This window comes from Mauremys mutica, chromosome 9 (assembly GCF_020497125.1).
Source record: "Mauremys mutica isolate MM-2020 ecotype Southern chromosome 9, ASM2049712v1, whole genome shotgun sequence".
NCBI lineage: Eukaryota > Metazoa > Chordata > Testudines > Geoemydidae > Mauremys > Mauremys mutica.
In genome coordinates this window covers 59,855,555-59,877,064 of record NC_059080.1, presented here as the reverse complement: position 1 = coordinate 59,877,064, position 21,510 = coordinate 59,855,555, and the positions used below count along the sequence as shown (strand labels likewise).

Genomic DNA, 21,510 nt, shown 5'->3' with positions numbered 1-21,510 from the left:
TTCCAGCTGTTTATTCTCTGGCAGGATGGGTCATCTTAACTAGTATAAACACTGCAGGAAAGCTACAAATAAGCCTGTTCAAAAGGTGAAAAAGTACCAGATTGTCACCAAAATGAAGGAGAAGGCAAGGGGAAGAATCCTACTCTTTTACAATCTGATAATTACAAAAAGAACTTCTCTGTTTCCCATAAAGGCATTTCATTAAATCAGTGCAAATATTTATTGTCTTCTAATCTTTGCAAGTCTTGGACATACACTTCCTACAAAAGGAGGGCATTTATCTAATTTGCAGAAATTAGACTGAAATGCTAATTTACCCTAAGCCAGGGGTTCTCAAACTTCATTGCACTGCGACCCCCTTCTAACAACAAAAATTTGACTCCAGGAGGGGAAACTGAAACCTAAGCCTGCTTGAGCCCCACTGCCCCAAGCAGGGGGGCCACAGCTGAAGCCCAAGGGTTTTGGCTCCGGCCCTGTGCCCAGGCATGTCTAACTCCAGCCTTGGCAACCCCATTAAAACAGGGTCACGACCCACTTTGGGGTCCTGATCCACAATTTGAGAACTGCTGCCCTAAGCTATTTGTTACTGTGTTGAAAATAGCTGAGATGTTGTGAGAAACAATCAGTCCTTTTTTTTTTTAAATTGGTGTCCTCAAACAATAGTCCATCTTTCCTCTTCAAGATCCCATAGTTTTGGCTGAGCAGAGCTAGATGCAACTGCCTTTGGAACCTATCGGGATCACTCCTTTGCCTGACTGCAGGAGTTGGTGTGGTGCAATAGGAGATGCTCCTGCTGCCAGAGGTTGAATCAAGAACTCCTGTGGTGCCCAAAGCTCCTGCTTTGTTGACCTGGCAAGCAAAAAAACAGACCTAGAAATCAATCTAGGTCTTTTGCATTGAAGTGTACAGGACCAATGCTTCAGCATGTTCCCAAACTGCATTTTGAAAGGTCATGTGACACCTCTTTTGAAACATTATTGGAAAGGATGTAAAATGGAGCAACTGTCAAAAGTTAGTTAAGTTACAGGTCAGACACCTGACAATGTACACAATGTTCTATTGTTGCCTTGTAAATGTTACATAGCCAGCTGTAAAGCCCCTAGGTGCTATTAGCCAGATCAAGAGCTATTTCTAAATCCATATTGAAGAATTTCATAGTTTGTTCCTCCTAATTTACTAAGCACCACGTTAGTTGCAAGTGGCACTGTCTATAACAAAAAGACCCCTTTGCCCACTTTATTGACAGTTAGAAACATGTGTTGGCCATTGTGTGTAGTGGTATATGTGATTCCTCTTTCTAATTTGCTGTCTTCCACCAGAGGGCAGTTGATAAAGGGAGAGTGCTATGCTTGCCTAGCTAAAGGTGAGACCGAAGTTAATTTGATGCTAATTACTTTGATTAAAATTTCCTCCCTAACCAGATGTATGCTCTTTCAACAATCTACTACTGTATTAGGCACAGGGAATGCGTCTGATAATTAAACATTTCCCCTCACAAAATCCATCCTCATCCTTTATCTGAGTTTGATACTGTACAATTATAACACCTTCAAAAGATGAGCCCTGGAGCTTAAATTCATAACTCTGCTAATCATGGACTCAGTAGAAACACTGGTTTTATGTCTCATTACACTATACAACCCACTAATTTTCCTTTGTCTTCTGATTTTGAATGGTTTCTTGCAACATGTGTTAACTTCTTATGCTTAACGATCTGTTTCACCTTGTATTTAGCTGTGACACTCTGATTTCCTTTCCCAGCTTAGTCCTAGACGTGAAGAAGAGCTCTGTAGAGCTTGAAAGCTTGTCTCCTTCACCAACAGAAGTTGATTCAATAAAGGATATTACGTCACACATCTTTTCTATATAATATCCTGGGACTAACACTGCTACAACAACATTGCACAATTAGTCATTTGTGTTTCTGGATTAGTTAAAGGCTAAACTCTAAAATCCAATAATACCCCAGAAAGATGTATTTACACTGAACTCCATTCAGTACAGACTTGGCACATTTTCTGTAGTTTAAGGTGGAAAAAAATGAAATGAACTGTTCACACAGAATTCAGCATTTCTCCTTTCATAGCATGAATCCATTTTGCTGCCCAAACGGTAAAGAACCTATGACAAGAGACTGCTGTGGGATCAGCATGTAAAAATGCATGACATGATGGTACAATATTTGATGAGGAAATGAGGGGTAATTGTAAGTGATTTTACCACAGTTAAGATATCCTGCCTTTCCTCATGAGTAAAGATAAATGCCATGAAAGATCAGCTGCTATGTATTCTCTAGGTAATGGACTCAATATCAATCTGTCCCCACACTTTTCACACCCTGTGATGGTGTGGTGTATTTTTATTGTCATGAGTTTAGAATGTTTATATTAATCACTAAAGGCAGAGCCAAGAGGGAATTATGCCAATTTTTCCAAACAAGTGGAAATAAACCTAGCAACATCACATAGTTTGCTTGTGCCATTTAGAGTCAGTCTAATCGGGTTTTTTTTTGTTTTTCATTTTGTCATTTTCATAAATCCCTTCTGCTTTCTTCTCCTTTTGAAACATGCTCTTAGTTACTGTGAGTTCACGCCTACAGACCTTATTCGGTCAAAACCCTGATTGAGGCCCATGGGAATTTTGCTGAAATAATAACAGATGCCGTTTCTATGGAAATAGATATGACATTAGTATGGGTGGAGTTTAGTGGGGTCCATAACTGAAGTATACATTATGTATATTTTAATTCTATGAAACCCTCTCCCCCCACCCAAACTTCATTTACATGGGAGTAGGCCTCGTCTTCCCTGCTAAAAAAGGTATGTTTTTTACCTCATGGTAAAACTGAAGTGCCATGTCTTCACTGTGTTTTTATTTTGGGATAGTTCATGCACATGAGTTATCCTGAGGTAAAAGATGTACCTTTTTTAGCAGTGAAGACAAGGCCTCAGTGTGACATCCCCTCAGCACAAGCCCTAGATAACAAGGGAAGAGCAAGTTATGGGCCCTTCTTAGCCCTACCATAGTACCTAAAGAGCATGTTTCGATTGCCAGACTGCACTTGTCTTCCCTCTATTTCCAGCTGCTAAGAAAACTTTTACACACAGCATTAATCTCCCTCTGAGTATAACACAAAACCCTTATTTATGACCTCATATTTCCCTCAAAAAGGCATAGCACATGGCACGCTTAACCTGTGTGCATGTCACCCATCAATGTGTGCTAGGGTGACCAGATGTCCCGATTTTGTAGGGACAGTCCTGATATTTGGGGCTTTTTCTTATATAGATGTCTATTACCGCCCACCCCCTGTCCTGATTTTTCACACTTGCTGTCTGGTCACCCTAATGTGTGCTGATGTTGCCAAAGTTGTAATGAAAGCTTTGCATTGTCCTGTGAGGGAGATTGGTGTGTTGAGGCATCCCATCACTTGTTCTTTGCTCTTCAGGGTTTGCCTTGGGGGATGTCACACTTAACCGGCCTTAATCCCCTTTACCTAAGCACAGCTAGTGTAGGATGGTTATGGGAAAACATGAAACGGGGTGGGGGAAGAGATGTTGTCCTCTCTATGGCCTGTGGGGATATGGAGAGAGCAGGTGTGGTTGAAGTGGCGAAGGGGATAGGAAGAGGGATTGGGTGGCTAACTGTGTGTATGTGTATGGAGGCCAGTTTGTCAATCCAGCAGCACAGTGTCTACATATCTGGGGTATGGGGCTTCTGTCAAGTGCCACAGCTCCTGAGAACAGAGGAGCCTCTGCCAAAGCTGCAAAGCTTCAGAGGCTGGAGAACCCCCCAGCACTAGAATTTGTAAGTGTCTCTCTTGGAGGCACCTCTGCTGCTGCTCCACAACTGAGCTGAGGTGCATGGGCTTGACAGTTTCCTTACTAGTCTATGAAGCATAGGCTGTGGCTGTCTTCTTTGCAAGGGGTGGCCTCACTCTCACAGAGCAAGCAGAGCTCTTAAATGTACTGCATTTCAGCTGAGTCTTGCTTCCAGTTTTGGCTAAGGAGGAGAGGGCAATATCCCCAGCAAACTACCTTGTATCTTGGTGGACATTGTCCTGGGCTGGAATGCAGGCAATCACAAGTTCAAATTTCATCTCTTCTATTCCCTGCTTTTTATATTTCTATGAACTTTACTACACAAGCTGAGCAGTACCTTACACCCCTACCTTAGGAAGCAGCCATCCAATTTTACTTGTAAGTTAACAGAGAGGTTTTATAAAATCATTTCTAGCAATGCTGGGAATAGGAGTCATGTCTGTGACATGGTGAACCCCAGCTTCATCCCCTCAAGCATCAGAAGGGATCCACCAAACCTATGTGCTTGGCTATGCAATCTAACCACTAGGCAACACTCCCTTTCTGGAGAGTTGGCTAGAGAACAAAGCCTATTGATTACCCATATGAGGGGTATTTATGTTTGCACATAGTAAAACTCCTACTTTCCAGTATTTTAATGGCTTAATTCACAGTGAAGAAATATTTTTAAAAACAACTTTTGATTTAGTCATCTTGAAAACAAAGGAAAACAGGGCAGCCATCTTTGCAAGGAGTATCTATTCCCTAAGTAGTAGAGAGGCCATTTTTACTGGAGGTCTGAGCACCTGCAATCCTATTAGGTAGCTTTAACCCCTCATAAATTTTGGCCATTTGAGTAAGGAGAAATTTTGAATAAAGTATGAAAGAAGGAAAAAACAGACTCTGCTAAATTGCAATCCAATTTTTTAAAGAGTACATTCTGACAAATAAAAATAGTCACTTGTCAGTTGGGTACTATCATCTGTTTAAAGTTAAGTCTAGGTTCTTAAAAAATGTCTGCTGTTACATGTATGAAAACTTTGTCTGACTTTTTGACCTAAAAACTCTAGGTAAAAATAATTCCTAATTCCAGCAGGCCTGCCGAAAGCAATTCTGGGCCCCGGGCAGAACAGTCAATAGGCCCCCATGCACACATAAGTTGTGGATGCGGTCTGCCTGACATTTGGGCGGTGCTACACCTGCGCTGGCTGGTGCCCAGCGAGCTGCTGGCTGCGCTACTGGGCGCACTCTTCTGGCACAGCCAGGGGTTCCACATGCCTGCCTGGTAGGGTTGCCAACTGTCTAATTGCGCAAATCCAAAGACCCTTATTCAGCCCCTTCCCTGAGACCATGTCCCTGTCCCACCTTTTCTCTGAGGCCCCGCCCCCTGCTCACCCCACCCCCCTCCCTCTGTTGATCACTCTCCCCCACCGTCACTTACTTTCACCAGGCTGGGGCAGGGAGTTTGGGTGCAGGAGGATATGCGGGGTGTAGGCTCTGGTAGGGAGTTTGGGTGCAGGAGTGGGTGCAGGCTCTGGGAGGGAGTTTGGGTGCGGGAGTGGGTGCAGGCTCTGGGAGGGAGTTTGGGTGTGGAAGGTGTAAGGGGTCGGGCTCTGGGAGGCAGTTTGTGTGCAGGGTGTGGGCACTGAGGTGGGGCAGGTGATTGGGGTGCAGGAGGAGGTGTGGGGTGCAGGCTCTGGGAGGGAGTTTGTGTGCAGAAAGGGTGAGGGGTTGGGCTCTGGGAGGGAGTCTAGGTGCAGGGTGCGGGTTCTAGGCTGGGGCGGGGGGTGGTGGTGCAGAAGAGGGTCAAGGGGTGGGTGCTTACCTCAGGCAGCTCCTGAAAGCAACCAGCACACCCCTCTGGTAGTGGCTCCTAGGCAGGGGGCCCAGAGGATCTCCACGTGCTGCTTCTCGCAGGCACTGCCCCTGCAGCTCCCATTGGCTGCAGTTCCCAGCCAATGGGAGCTGTGAAGTCAGTGCTCAGAGTGGGGGCAGCATGCGAAGTGAGGGCAGGTAGGAAGCTTGCCTTAGTTCTGCTGCGCTGCCAGTGGTGGCGGCCAGGGGCCCCTGGGCAATTGTGCCCTTTACTCCCCTCCCCCACCCTGCCCTGTTGGTGGGCCTGAATATCAGATAACTTTTTGTTTGCACATTACTTAAAAGACTGCTTTGAGTCTAATGTTTCTGTGGGTTAGAATAACTGAAATGATGGTATGCTATTGTGAAAGAAATAAAATGATAGTTCTAAGTAGTTGGCAATTTCTGTTATCTGTGTAGGGTATGATACTAGTTATGACAGAAAGGCCTTAGTCTTACAAGGATCTGAATGGGCAGATTCAGTTACAGGATCCAGCTATAAGTTATTATTAGTGACTCAGGCTTTGGGAAGCACTGCACTCACCATTAGGGCTGGCCTTTACAAAGAGTTTGGTAATGTTTGTTGTTCTCAGTGGGAGCTATTGGATTCTGAGCTCTTTTGAAAATCTGCCCTATAACTCATATCCACAAAGAGTTCAAGAAATCTGTTTCTATGCACAAGCGTGATAGGTTGTGGTAGCACTGGTGTGTCTTTGGTACCCAAAGGGTTAACTCCAGCTTGGCTTTCTCCTTGTACAGGTGCTCAGAGGAAGTGCTGCAAGAGGGACTGCTGGAGGGACAGAAGAGGAGACTACTTCTAAGAAGCCAAAGCACCATACACAAGTGCTGAGTCAATTTCAGGTGGGGGATTCTCCTTATGTTTTACATTGGTAACTTTATTTTCATTTATGGTGAAGTCAGATGGACTCTGTGTGTGTGCATGTGTGGAGGGGTCTGCCCATATGGAGCTCATTAGAAAGCTGGGGTCTTAATCTGTGTTCTTCCAGAGTTTAAAAAGAAGAGAGGTTTTCTCCTCACGAGGGTTATAGGCTTTGCAAGAAAGTCTGTTGATTTTTCAAGATGGCTCAGGACTGGTCTCAGGAGGTATATGATCAACTACCTTAAAATCACTATAGGTGCTTTTAGGAAATTTAATGCAAGGGTAAATGTATATAGTAAACATTCTTTCAAAGTCAGCCAATACTAAAACTAAATATGCAATCCTAATTTTACCCATTGTTCATAATCTTTGAAGTTTGATAGTCTTTATGTGACCATTCACTAATTTTCAAGCACTGTAAACCAAAATGTAATTTTATGACTTCTTTGAAGATAATGCAAGCTACATGTGCTGAGCCCCTCACAGGAGCAGGCCCTATAAAAATACAACATTTAGGGTTCAGTGGCTAATGTAATTGGGTGGCTGTGTATAATGCTGCACAACTGTGAGTTGTTTGCAGGGAATTGTGGTTACTAATATCAAAGTACCAATTTCCCCCATTTAGTCCTTCTTTCATTTCAGTTCAAAAGCAAGATTAATGGAATTGCTCCTGGGTAAAGCAACTGTACAATTCCTGCAGTTGCAGAAAATCATGATCATAAATACAGTCCTGTTTGGTAGCTGATTTGCTAGCCTATTACATTGATTAGTTAGGTGTATCACATTAAACAGACTTGGTATACATCAGTAATGGGACAGTGCTAGTAATGCTCTCAGAGTTCTCCTTTCCCTCTATCTCCCATAGGTACTGCTGGGTACATCTACACAGTGAGCGGCAGTGCGTCTCAGACTCAGGGTCAACAGATTTAGTCTTGTGGGGCTGCACTACGGGGCTAAAAAGAGCTATATGGATGTTGTTGCTCTCTAGGCATCAGTGTCCAAGCTACAATGTCTACAGAGCTGTATTTAGCGCCATAGTCCAAGTCTGTCTGCCCAGGGTCTGAGACTTGCTGCAACTCATTGTGTAGACATACCCAACATTGCCACAGTATCTGAGCACCTCACAATGTTTGATGTATTTACCCTCACAACACCCCTGTGTTAGGGAAGTGCTGTTATCCCCAGTTTACAGATGAGAAGCTGCAGTATGGAGGTTAAGAGATTTAAGAAGTCTGATAGAGCACAGGATTGAACCTGGATCTTTCGAGGTTGAGGCTGGCACCCTAACCACTGGACGAACCTTCCTCTTGGAGCCAGCTGTTGCTAGTGTGGTCTCTGTTGTTAGCTCTACCTTTTCCTCCAATTCTGACTCCTTCACCACCCTTCCTCACATTTGCTATTTGTTCTCCTTTACTTAGTGCTTAATTTGTGTCAGGGCTGAGCCCTGAAGCTTCTAGGCTTTGCAGTTCCTAGCCCTGACACCTCTGGGCTTGGCAGTTCATAGTCCTGACACCTCTGAGCTTGCTGCACAAGTTATGAATGTAAAAAATTGCTTGAGCCCTGGCACCTAATTGCTTGAGCCCTGGCACCTCTTTCATTACAAATTAAGTACTGCCTTCACTGCTGCTGAGTTCCTTGGGAGACTGTCTGGGGGACTTTGCATACTTGCTTCACTCTAAATTGATCTCTCAGCTCTGCTGTCCTTCTGAACGTGCACTTCCCTGACCAGCTCTTGTTCTTGTAAAGCCCCCTGACTCTTCCGTTCTCAGCAGATTCTGGGCAGTAGAGAACAAGGTTTAAGCAAACTTCTTTAATAATGAATGTATAAGTCTTCCTCTTTCAATAATCGCACAATCCTTTCATTTTCCTTATTAAAATAAATCAGCTCTATAAACAAAGTTACAATGAACTAAACAGTACAGTTGAGGTTCTGTTAGCATCTGGCTAGTGAAGATCCACTTTCCAGAAGGATCAAAGTCTCTTTCTCCCCAAACCTGTACTTCCTTTTCTTTACTTAGCCTTATTTAAAAATGCTCCCTCTCTAGTTGAAAGCAAGTCATCTTCTGAGTCAAATTGTATTGTTTATCCAGGAGCTATTCAGTGGGCAGTATCTCCCTGCTCACGCGTGGTTCTTAGGGGGAGGTCTAATTTGAGAGGAAGCCCAATTTAAAACACAATTTAAAATGAAATATAAACCTATTAACAATGCTCATTAAGACTCAAAGCAAAGCTCACTAGCCATTTATTGCAGGTTGCCTGCTTGCCAGTTCATGTCCTCTTTCAGCACATAGCAATTAAAGGATATTAATATGCAGCCTCTTCATGCTAGTGAAATTTAAACAGCATGCAATTATCTCTGGCAATTTAAATATTAAATATTCTACTGAAATCCTGCAATTTCAGGCTGCGGATACATAAGGGTATCCCCTTCTGTATGTTCTTATAATTACAGCAACAGGCAACATACTATAGATACTTGCTTCAGAAAAGTTAGAAGGGCAACACTAGATATTAAGTTATCTTGCATGCAGGGCTGGTTCTAGACACCAGCAAACCAAGCACGTGTTTGGGGTGGCACATTTTCAGGGGCAGCATTCCGGCCATCTTTTTTTGTTTTTTGTTTTGCTTTGGGCAGCAAAAGCCTAGAGCCAGCCCTGGCAGCAGCAGTGCATCGTGCTGCGGTTCGCGCCATGAGGGAGCAGCGCCCGCACCTGGTGGCTGGGCTGGGCAGGCTCTGAGTGAGGGACACTTGGGCTGAGGGCTGGCCCGCAGGGCACAGGGAGCTGCCTGCAGATGCCGCAGGGCGGCTGCCCCCAGCGCCGCAGCTGGGGCTGGGCAAAGTGGCCCGAGCTGCCCAGGGACTGTGGCAGGGTGGCCAGAAGCAGCAGCGGGGCCATAGAGGGAGGGGCGCTGCCGTGCGGGGCCCACATCCTGCTCTCTGGGGCTCCGCTCCCTCTGGGGCTACCCTGCTCCGGCTCCTCAGCGCCCTGCTGGGGCAGTCCCCTGCCTCTGCCTTCCCGGGTCCTGGCCAGTCCTGGAGGCAGGAGTTCTGTCTGGAGGGACCCTGGGCTGAGGCACGGCCTGGGAGCCTTGCTGCTTACCCCGACCCTGCCAGCACCAGACTGGCTGGAGGCGAGGGGGGAGTGGGCGGAGTCAGCACTGGTGGCGGGGAGCCCGGCGCTGGGGCAGCAGGGAGTGCAGGTGGGGGGTGGGAGAAGAGAGCGCCCAGGGCTGGGGCAGCAGGGGGTGCCGGTGGGGTAGGGCACTGGTGGGGTGGGGGTGAGAGCCCAGAGCTGGGGTGGGGGGCAGCCAAAGATTTTTTCTTGCTTGGGGCAGCAAAAAACCTAGAGCCTGCGCTGCCTGCATGTTCCCTGAAAAAAGAGGTAAGATAAGATAAACTAGTGTTCATGCAAAACCAGTTGCACAAGACTTTCAGCTGAAAATTTAACTTGCTTCTTTATGAAGAGTCTCGAATGATTTCTTCAAAATAAAATAATATTTTCTGCTTGCTTTTAACATGGGAGATGATGGGTTCTCTCCCCGCTGGAGAACTTTAGCAACATTTTTGGAGGACCTCAGGGCTGGGTGGGAGGGGTGGGTGGGAAGTGGAGCAATTTGCCCCAGGCCCTGGGCCACGCAGGGGCCCCCACGAGCAGGGGCGGCTCTACCTTTTTGGCCGCCCCAAGCAGTCATGCGCGGGAGGCGCCCCGGAGCCCCGGGAGCAGTGGACCTCCCACGGGCATGACTGTGGAGGGTCCACTGGTCGCGCGGCTCCAGTGGACCTCCCGCAGCTGCGGTGCTTGAGCTGCCGCAGTCATGCCTGCGGCAGGTCCGGTTGTCCCGGGGCTCCGGTGGAGGCATGACTGCGGCAGGTCCGCCGGCCCAGCCTGCCGCCCCCCCGGGAAAGGGCCGCCCCACGCGCGTGCTTGCCCCGCTGGGGTCTGGAGCCGGCCCTGCCCACGAGAATACAGTATTCTATAGTATTGCAACTTTTTTTTATGGAAGGGGCCCCCAAAATTGCTTTGCCCCAGGCCCCCTGAATCCTCTGGGTGGCCCTGGAGGACCTAAACAGTAATGTCTCACAAGGCTAAATTGTACTTTAGCTCACTTCCTCCCCCTGAAGGGAAAGATTCTGACTTAAATTATCTGCAGTTATGGTCCTAGCCTTGTGGCAGTCCACTGTTCAGGTCCTCTAAAGATCATTGCAAGGTCATCCAGCAAAAATTGAGTACTTGATATTTCTGACATTGCAAAAGAAAAAATCAAGCAGGAGAACTCTTTTGGTAAGAGAAACAAGTCACATTTCAAATGTTAAAAAGGTTGTGAGTACTGGCCCAACTTGCAAGTGAGTGCATAAAGGTAGCCTCTTAAATTCATATTAATGTATCTAAATGAGTGCTGAGCCATCATGCCCCTTTTAGGTAGGTGCCTTCATGTGGATGTAGGAGCCTATCTGTAGACAATCATGTTTGAAAATTTGGCCGCTGCTTATACTCTGTTCCCTCGTAAACAATAAGACTAACCAAGCTCCCAATCCCTATGATGAGTGAATGAACTGTCATTAATCCAGAGCCATTTTATACTCCAGGCATTACTGCACTTTGCCCAAGTCATTTACTTTGATCCTGGAGTTATACTCTAACATATTAGGACAATTTACATAAACAGAGTTTTTGCAAGGAGGATTTGGTTATCTGTAGCATTAGGCTGTGGGCTCAGTGTTGATTGTTTTTAAAATGTAGCCTTGGCACTAAAATGTTCAAAGGTAATTTTCTGCTTCCCTGGCTTCTTCCATAACTTGGACGATCCATATCCAGTTCCTCTGACTAGAGATATAATTTTAACAATATTGTTTCTTGTCTCAGTGTCCACATCTTTCAGATTTTCCATGTCACATCATTAAAACTTGCTATGAGAATGTCATGGGATTACAATGAAATTATTCAGCCCTTTCCTGGAGGCCAAAAAATGAAGTCTCTTGTAAGAAAAAAAGGGAATGTGTTTTTTAATGTGTCTTTCGAGTTCTTTAACCTTATTTTGAATATCCTTGCTTTTGTGAATTAAAGTGGACCTAAATATATCAATACAGTCACTTTGTGCCCTTGAACGTTGTTTTGTCTTATGCTTTCAATGTCTTGTATGCAGTAAACTCTTCATCACATTGCATCTGCAGAAAAAGAGGGTCTTGAGTAAGTAGAAAGATGATACAAAACAAATATTGTGTAAGTCACCATGGAAGCTTTCAGTTGCTTGGGATTGCTCATAAACTCCTTGTTGAATGCTCTATGTACAGGATATTCAGTGTTACCATCTTGAATAAATTTCATTTAGCTGCTTTTTTGTTTCATATTATACTATATATGTGATACATGAAATCATGGTATAATTTGGTATCTGAACCTCTTTGAATGTTAATCTTGTAAAGAAAACCAGCAGCATTCATCAATGTGTTGCAATGGTTGGCATGTCTAGCATACAAATTGCTTGAGATCCAACTGCTTCCACTTCTTACAGCACACAGGAAAATTAGCTAGTAACTTCTTTTAAACCTTCCCTATAGTATTGTGGCTGCCTTCTACCTCTGGAATATAGAATTGGAACTTGTCTGTACACAAGAACTGAAGGTAGCCCCACTATATAGCTAACCTTAACAGATGCATTTCCTGATATCACAATGGGAACCTAGGTCATATTCTGAGAGAAACCTACCAAACAGTTTGAAGTTTGCAGCTCACTTTTTCACAAGAGCACTACTTGTGTATTATAGGATCTGTAATACTTAAGGTGAATGAAGGCTAGAGCCTCTCACATCTGGATTTGCTTGGTGGTCAGTCAGATTATTACAGTATATGAAATATTTCAATGCCTGTAAATCTGGTCTCCTGCTCTGTGGATACTAAGGTCCCATTATACAGTGGGTAAAACAAGGGAAGTGCTGCCATACATAGAATGAGGCAGGGCCGCCCGGGGGGGAGGAGGCAAGTGGGGCAATTTGCCCCGGGCCCTGCAGGGGCCCCCACAAGAGTTTTTGGCGGGTCTTTGGCGGCAGGTCCTTCAGTGCCGCTGAACACACCCGGAGTGAGTGAAGGACCTGCTGCCAAAGACCCGGAGCTTCTTCCGCTCCGGGTCTTTGGCGGCAATTCGGCAGCAGGTCCTTCACTTGCTCCGGGACCCACCGCCAAAGTTCCCCGAAGACCTGGAGCGGAAGAACCCCCGCCACTGAAGACCCCAGGCCCCCTGAATCCTCTGGGTGGCCCTGGAAAGGGACAGGATGCAGGAGGCCAATACCAGTGGTTTGGGCTCTCTGTGCCATAGAGCTGGGCTCCATCCATGATGAATATGGAAAGCTATTGGAGATTGATTAGGGTTGTAGCCAGTGGATTGCAAATCTACTTGCTGACCTTCTCTTTTAGGAAGGTTGTAGCCCTCAGTGCAGGATTATCCCCTTCAAAGGGCATTTCTGTGGTTGGGATTCAGCCCATCACAGCCTGTTCACTCAAACTTGGAGGAAGGAAAGGATTTGACCCATTGTAAAACAGCTGAACTATCACTATCCTGGGTACCTCAGGTCTGTGGATCTATCATGAACTTACAATGTGGCACTTATTATTCTCAAAGACTTTTCACAATAGGGTTTCATATCATACACGTTGCTTCTCTGCCCATCCAAACTTAACATTGCCTCCTAAAGCTTGAAAATAGACACACAAAAGTCAATATTATACATTTCTAGGCAATTAACAATACCACTAGTTGTTCAAGGGGGTCAATTTCCAGTGTCCTAGTCTTCTATCTTTTTGACCTTGGTACTTAGCCAGTGCAAGTGCCTGTTTATAACTACTTCAGCCTCTACCAACCAGAGCAGGCCTGAGCTAATGATGAAGATTTGAAGGTATGTTTTCCATTAGCAGTTATCTGAGCCATCTAGCTTCCCATAAGTAAATCTTGTAATATTTTTTTTCAAATCATTTCTCTGCTACTGTCTGTTATCCATATTAAAAACTGGTTGCTCTTAAAATATTATTATTGCTAATTCATTAAATAGCAGTACTTCAGCAGGTAGCTGTAAAATAATTGATAACCTGAGAAAAATGCAAGTAGCAGTTAATAGAGGGAAACAATAAAGGCAAACTTCATGTATTGTGATAGTTGATTCTATGAAGACACTTGCTCTGGCACTGCTACTGCATAACAAGACTGCTTCTGCTAAACTGCATGGTTGAATATAGGAAAGGCCTAATATTCAGCTTTGTGGAAAAGCTTTAGCATACTGTGATAGTTTTGGCACCAGGATGAACTTGTTGATCTGAAATATGAGCAGCAGTGAACAGATCTGCTCTTAAGTGGTTCTAGCTGTGCAAGTTCTATCCAAAAACGGACAGCGATGTTTTCATTAGCTTGCAGCTCACAACAAAACTCTGGAATCTGTAAGCACTCAACCTGTGCGTCTCCAAGTTAATTCATAGGACTCCATTGTGAGCCTCAGCTGCAGTGCAGGGGACATCACCATTAAACCATTGCTCTCACCAGAGTGCAAAGACTACATGAGTTAGTACCACTAAGAGCTGGGGAAGAGGTCTGCATTGTGGTTGGGCCTTCTTTGGATGGAGGCAAGCATCATAAGGGCTCAACAGAGCTCTGGATGTTTGATTTAATATGCGTGCTAACAGAAGGGGTCAATTTTGCAAAGATTAACCTCACGTGGAAATGTCGCAATGAGGAGATGGAGGAAGAGTAACATTCCTGGTGGAGCAAAAGGTCTGGATATGTCATTACTTGCATGGTTTCAATTATTAACTCCTCCCCTTACACACACATGGAAATCTGTTATTCACACTCTACGTGCTCTGTCACATCCTCCTTTTTACAATTGTATGCAGGTAATTACACTATTAATCATACTTGCACTGTCACTCAAATGAATACACAGACAGAAGGCAGAGTGTGCAGAAAGGCTTCCACTGAAGGATATCTTCAATATTAAATGAGTCCCGCATGTAGCCTGAGTGGTGTAAGTCTTCTGGCACTAATCAATGGTTGAGTTTGAATTCTTAGCTGTTAAATTAATAGATTCCAGCTGCAGTCAATAGACACATAGTTAATCCTTGAAACACATAGTAAATATATGACAATGAATTGGAACAGCCAAGACATAAATAGCATGAGTTTTTGGTGCTTGAAGCAGAGATCCCAATGGATGGTCTCTAAAGATGTATCCGTTCCACAGATGTAACTTCATTTGTTCAGCATTGTTCTCGCACTATTAAGGCATTTTTTTTTAAAACTTTAAAATTGTGTTAATTTTTTGTTGAATGTACTGCTCACAAAATGCATGGACTAGAGAACAGCATGATGTGGGCAGGAACTCTGCAATCTTCCCCCTCACTTTCTACCTATGCACCTCAGTATTAACCTGTAACTGCCCCTGCTATTCCCCTGCCAAGCATCACCTTTGCCCACTCTGTCAATTTTGCAGAATTGTGTGCTTTGTATTCTTCTGATCTGGACAAATTTGGGGAGGTGGCGGGAAGAGGACTATTAAGATCAAATTCCTGTCATTACCTAAATCAGGATTTTTAAGTGTTTGAGTTCATACTATACTGTTCTTTCAACAATTGCTGCCTAAGGTATTGGCATTCAGTCAATGAGTGTTTACAATATATCTGAGCTCCCAATTGGTAATATGGATAGCAGCTGGTAGCAAGGTGCCCAGAGGAATTGATACTACTAACTACATAGTTTAAATCCTTGCCAAGAGTTCTACTAAATAAATTGTACATAATTTCTTATTTTAATCTGATTTCTGTCTATGCTTAATCTATTGCGACATTTGAGCCTTTGACTGTTTGGGGGATTTCCTGGAGAGTTAAAAAGCTATAGAAAATGTCTACATTACAAAATTGTCGACTTAATTTACATCAGCATACAGCTGCTGCAGTAATTACATTGCTTGTGAAAGTCTACACTTTGCTCTTTGCGTTGGTGGTGCATGTCCTCACCAGGAGTGCTTTTATCAATTGTACTGTTAGTGGGAAGCATTGTGGGATGGCTCCTGAAAGCCAGTGATAGATGACGTAAGCAACAAAGTGTTGACGCTGACATTGCATCAACCTAACTACATTCACCTTGCCTCTACGCCACTCATGGAGGTGGAGTGATTAAGGCAGCATAAAGAGGCAGTTATGTTGGTGGAAGTGAAATTTAAGTGTAGACTCTTCCATAGTCAGGTTTAGCATAACTTACAACAGAAATGCTATATACAGCGTATGAAACGTGTATATATAGTCAGATTCTTTCTGCTGCACATTGAGCCCCACATCCTCCATTACTATTTTTAACCTGGCCCATGTGTCATGTGTTTTGGTTTTGACTGGTTCAAAGCTCTGTAGAATAGCAAAACAGCCATCACGGATCAAGCAAGGGCTTATTCACTCCTAGAATCTAAGTTTATTTCGCTGTTGTGAAGTAGTTAGTAGGGTGACCAGATAGCAAATGTGAAAAATCAGGACAGGGGGTGGGGGCAATAGACACCTATATAAGAAAAAGCCCTGAATATCGGGATTGTCCCTATAAAATCGGGACATCTGGTCACCGTAGTAGTTAGTGACTGAAGAACTGGCTCCCTCTTGAACACTGGATTACCTTGCAACCTCGACAGCTTTTAGCAGAATTTCTTAAGAGGTGCCACAGGAGCTTATCACAGGGTGATCCAAGAGTCTGTGGCAGCTTATCCATATCCCCAGACTTGTGTGTGGACATGCCTTGTGCGGAACTCTTTCCTTCTCATTGGCAACCAAATAATTTCCTTTTCCAGTCAAATCCCTTCTTAGAATACTCTGCTTCTGCTCTGCCTCGTAATCCTCCAAGATTAGAAAAACAGATATAAATATAATGCATCTTGAAATTTTGGACCATATCCTATCTGCATTACGTATTTGAACTGTGCCTGACAATGAGCAAGTGTTAGATTTCTGCTGCCATTGACACCAATGGGGCTCTTACCATTGGTTTCAATAGAATCAAGCTTTCAGACTGTAAACTCCTTGGGTGCCATCTGGTCATACATTGACTCGGAGCTCAGTAAATAGCCTGAATCCTATGGCTGATACAAGGGCTCTGACCTAAAATCAACTTAATGTCTCATTTTTAACAACATTGATTACAGCTGTATTTATTTTTACTCTCCTGACCAAACACATTAGGCTGCTAATGCACAACATTGGACTGTATCAGTTACTGCTCATGTGCTCTGAGTTAGTGAAGCGATGTGGCATTGGGGGCAGTTTGTCTGGTGTTGATGTACAGAGTATGCTGTGTGCTCCTCCCTCTGCTGCAGGGATTGACTCTTGCGGGCAGTCTAGGCTGCTTCTCAGAATCACTTTGAACCAATGCCTTGTGGGTCAGGGAATGCAGGGGTAGAAAGAGGCATAGAGCAGGGTTCATAATGACTAGTGGGCTGAATTCTCAGTCGGGCCTGAGCAGAGTGCAGATCCAGGGTGCGGTGGGGTGGTTGTGATTCCTGGTTCTGTGCTGCCCAGTTCTGACTTAATCTATGGCTGATGAGGTGCTGCTGTAACTTCATGCTGCTGGCTTAAGGTCCCTCAATGACCCTATGCCAGGGGTGGGCAAACTATGGTCCGGGGGGCACATCCGGCCCTCCAGATGTTTTAATCCGGCCCTCAAGCTCCTGCTGAGGAGTGGGGTCTGGGGCTTGCCTCGCTCTGAGCGGCTCCCAGAAGCAGCAGCATGTCCCCCCTCTGGCTCCTTTGCTTTGGACTTCTGACTTTGGGTACTTCTACACTGCCGTCAGGGGTGGGAATGGCAGCTCATGTAAATATACCCACGCTTGCTCTACTCTAGCTAGCTCATTAAACATAGACGTGTACCTGGGCGGGGGGTCAAGCCGGCTTGTGTAACCCACACTGAAGCACATGGTGCAGCATCTGCTCTCCTAATTTTAGTAAGCTAGTAGAGTACAGTTAATGTGGATATGTCTACATGAGCTGCCATTCACACACCCAGCCGCAATGTAGATGTACCCTTAGTCATTACACGGGGAACACTTTGACACAATAAATGCGGTTGGGCTGAGGAGGAACTACTAACATCAAAGGACGATTAGGTTCACCCTGCTGAGAGCTGGAGGGAAGGTGCAAAGTAAAAATAATTCTCTCCATCCCGGCCTGACTGTTTCTAGTTATAATCTCCAGAATCTGGGACGTACTATACAGATGGAAAACTTTACTGCTGAGATTGCAGAAGGTAAATTCATAGTGCCTTTAAGAGTACTTGAACCAACATGTTGGACCGCATAAAGAATTACCTTTTGTGATAATAGGAACTGACTGGCCGGCCTTAGGGCAAATGTGCAACTACTAACAAAATGAAAATGGCTTATATGATCAGAGAAATTAGATTAAACGTCTAAGTGGTTGCTTAGTCTATCCTGCTCAGACAGTGCAATTTGGTTTGCTGCAGTGGTCTAGTGTCACTTAGTCCCTTGCCTGTGTGAGTGACTACTCACTACTAAAGTCCCCATTGTTAGAACTGTAGAACTTTGTAGGGTTTTTTTTCAGTTCCAACTCCTCCCTTCTGTATTTTCATATGAAAAACAATGTGCCTGGTACAAAGTGAATTGAAGTCAATGGAAGTCTTTGTAGAGACTTCAAAGGCCTTTGTGTCAGACCTTATGAAGAGAACATTAAGGCTGCACAGGTTAGAGCTCAGGAGACAGGAAATGTAAATTAAAGTTGCATGTGCCACAATAACTCTGTTTCTTGTCTGAATAGTAGTGTCTTTACTGATGTAGAGAAGATAACAAAATGTCTAAACTATAGATTCTAAGGGAAGAAGGAGAGCTAAGAATTCTTATGCCCATGCACATCCTGCCTGCCTAATTACCATCCACAACTGCAGTCTCTGCTCTTGGTAATGCAGAATCTTCTCTCTTCATAGGCCCTGGGGGGGTGGTGGTGGTGGTGTATGACACACCCAAAAGGTAAGAAGTTGGGGCATTTTCCAAGTCCCTCCTTTGCATTCCCAGTATGCACAGCTCATGAGATAGTCTGTCATCCCTTGAAGCCATAAGACTGGAATGATACCAGCAAACTGTTTCCCTACTTTCTCCTTTGTTAGAAATATTTATTTTAAAATCTCCTTAAAAGCTAGTGGTATTAAACGAATCATAGTAAAGTGGCAACTATTAAAATTCTGGCCACAAAAAGTCCTCCTCCATTGTAGGCCTGGGGTTTCAATGAGAGTGGGTGCCCAATTCCCGTTGAAAATTCCAGCCAAGGTGTTAAGTTAGATTTACATGCCTAACTTTAAGACACAAATTTGAAGTTTTTGGACCAGTTTATGTTGTCTGGTCTCCTAAACTGCAAGTTATTGGGCTTGGGTCCATGTCATCTTCTAAGTTTTGTACAGTGCTAAAAGTAGGTTAAAAAATTACTCTGTCCCGGCCCTGTCAAAAGACAATCTTCTGTATATGAATCTGAAGAAGTGGGGTTTTTACCCATGAAAGCTTATGCCCAAATAAATCTGTTAGTCTTTAAGGTGCCACCGGACTCCTTGTTGTTTTTGTGGATACAGACTAACACGGCTACCTCCTGATACTTAATCTTCTGTATTGTTTTTCTGTGATACAGTTGCTCATTTCAACTGCCTTTCTCCTCTATGATTTTAAAAAGACTACCTGTTACCATGAGCAGAACATGATACATAAGGGCACCGGAAAATTCCCCATTAGCAGCGGCTACCCAGGTGTAACTGGGCAATAAATTCTTCTTGTTGCCTCAAAAGAGAATAAAAATCACTATTAAAGTAACTGAAACATCAAAATCTGATCAGTGTAAAAACTGATCACAGCAATTTGTAAAGAAATGTTACCCTAGAAATCCCCCTCTTAAGTAAACTTCTGTATCTTGGGCTGTAGAATGAGGAGAAGAGGAGATTCTTGTAGACTGGATTTTGTACATAACGTAAGTCAATTTAATTCATATGGCAGATTCTCATCAAGGCTATTAGGGCCCCTGTATTTCCAAGGAAAGTAAGAAAATTAATGTAACCCTATAATGGTATGTTGAGAGAGACATTCTGCAAAGGCCTGATTTGCTAGAGTCTTTCTTGTAAATCTCTTGTATGATTCAAAATATGGTTCTCTTAAAAGTATTACAAGATATGGGGAATGTCACAACTTGTATGTCTTTTTTGTGAAACAGAATATAATGCACAAATCCCAAAGCATAATAAAATCTAAGCAAAAACACTAAGTGATTTACAAAAGGAACTTGGTTAAGGCTAAAAATCTAGCCTGGTATTTCAGCCTATGAAAGAATACCTGATGCAGGCAAGAGAGAGAGTTAAGGACAGGCTCCGCTTGGAGTTTTAGTCTGAACTTTCAGTTTCCTGGCTTTTCTGCATTTAAGTGACTCACAACAATTAAATTCTCACATTGCAATCGTGCATGCAAAAGAGGCACCTATGCACGCAAATAACATAATCGACCAAAAAAAAATACTGATGTCGTTTACACATGCAGGTTGGTGCTAATTTAAAAATTTAGCCCTCAATATTGTAATACGGATAGGTGGTTTTATATTTTATTTAAAAAAGTGAATCCTCTATGGCAGTAAGAATTAGACTATATTTTAAAGGGGACTTCCCTCCTTGATTGAAGTAGCCTTATGTCAGGCCATTGTCCAAGAATACTCTGGCCTGAGTCTTGTAAAGACATTACCTAGCCAGGCTAAATCAGTCTACATGCAATGTCTTTAATAAACAGGAAAACAGAATCCAAAAACATTACAATAATTCTTTAGACCACATAATAACACAAATGTCAATATTGCCAACCACAAGTATTCAAAAATCATGACTCAGGTCTCCAAAATAGAGATTTTAAAGATACCTTTTAGGTTTTTAGTTGCCTTCTGCTTTCAGCCTTTTTTGGGGAGCTGTATTTTTGGCATTATCCCCCCCAACCATGAGGGCTAGAAATGTACTTCTTTAAAACAAAAATATGAAAGCCGAGGTTCATGATTCCAGGAGCTGGGGCTTCAAGAAAAGCACCAAGTTTTGAGATTTGCCATTTGCAAGAGCTAGGAAGACAACTTCGTAAAGCAAAGCTGTCACTTGGTAACGAGTGCACACTGTGCAGTTTAAACAACAGTTTGTATTGCATTTGCAGGCTAATGCTAACACTCAAACCAAATTGCTTTCCTGGTTTCTATTAAGTTAGGTGTGTAGTGACATGAACAATCACAATCCTAACTTTCTTGTGCCGTTACTCTTTCTGAACATGCAATTATTGTGAGTGTGTAAATGGCTAAATGGGACTTGCCCATCAGATACCTGTATGTGTATGTTACCACAGTAATCAAAACATAGATCTAGCAGTTTAGTTTTTAAAAAAAATACTGTAGTGGCCAGGGCTTTGGAGCTGTGCTCTGTCTCCGCTCCAGCTCCAGGCAAAAACCTGCAGCTCTACTGCTCCGGAGCTGCTCCGCGCTCCAGCTCTGGGCTCCGCTCCAATGCCCTGGTGGTGGCTGTATGAAGATGCTCAGGGGTTTGGAATGTTAGAATTAGTCCAGGGGAGATGGATTAATGGATAAAGCGCAGGTGATGCAGTCTATGCGAGTGATTGCACAGAGATGCACACACTGTGCACTGAGACTGAGAATACATTGCTTGTTGTAAAGGTTTTATTGGTACGACTTTTGAATGGCTGAACTACTCAACGCCAGCTATCGTTAATGAAAAACAGATTTAGGCTGCTGGTGCCTGATAATTGAAATAATGTATAAGTGCTCCCAGTCTGAGACATTATATATAAGGTCCTGTGTAAACCATGAAGGTTGCCAATTTTGGTTGGAACTATTCCTGGAGGTTTCATCATGACCTATTTTTTAATTAAAGATTAATCTTTAATTCCTGGAGACTCCCAGACAATCCTGGGGGGGTTTACAACCCCATATT

At 43.9% G+C, this 21,510-nt stretch overlaps 1 protein-coding gene across 1 annotated transcript in view; it reads left to right on the top strand.

The window, feature by feature from the left end:
- The first annotated feature begins 5,986 nt into the window (after nucleotides 1-5,986).
- The window catches only part of LOC123377402, a 286,411-nt gene continuing 270,887 nt past the window's right edge, over nucleotides 5,987-21,510 (top strand). The window contains 2 exon segments of the mRNA XM_045030277.1: nucleotides 5,987-6,008; nucleotides 6,414-6,515. Coding sequence (XP_044886212.1) covers nucleotides 6,003-6,008; nucleotides 6,414-6,515 — 108 coding nt within the window. The 5' untranslated portion in view covers nucleotides 5,987-6,002.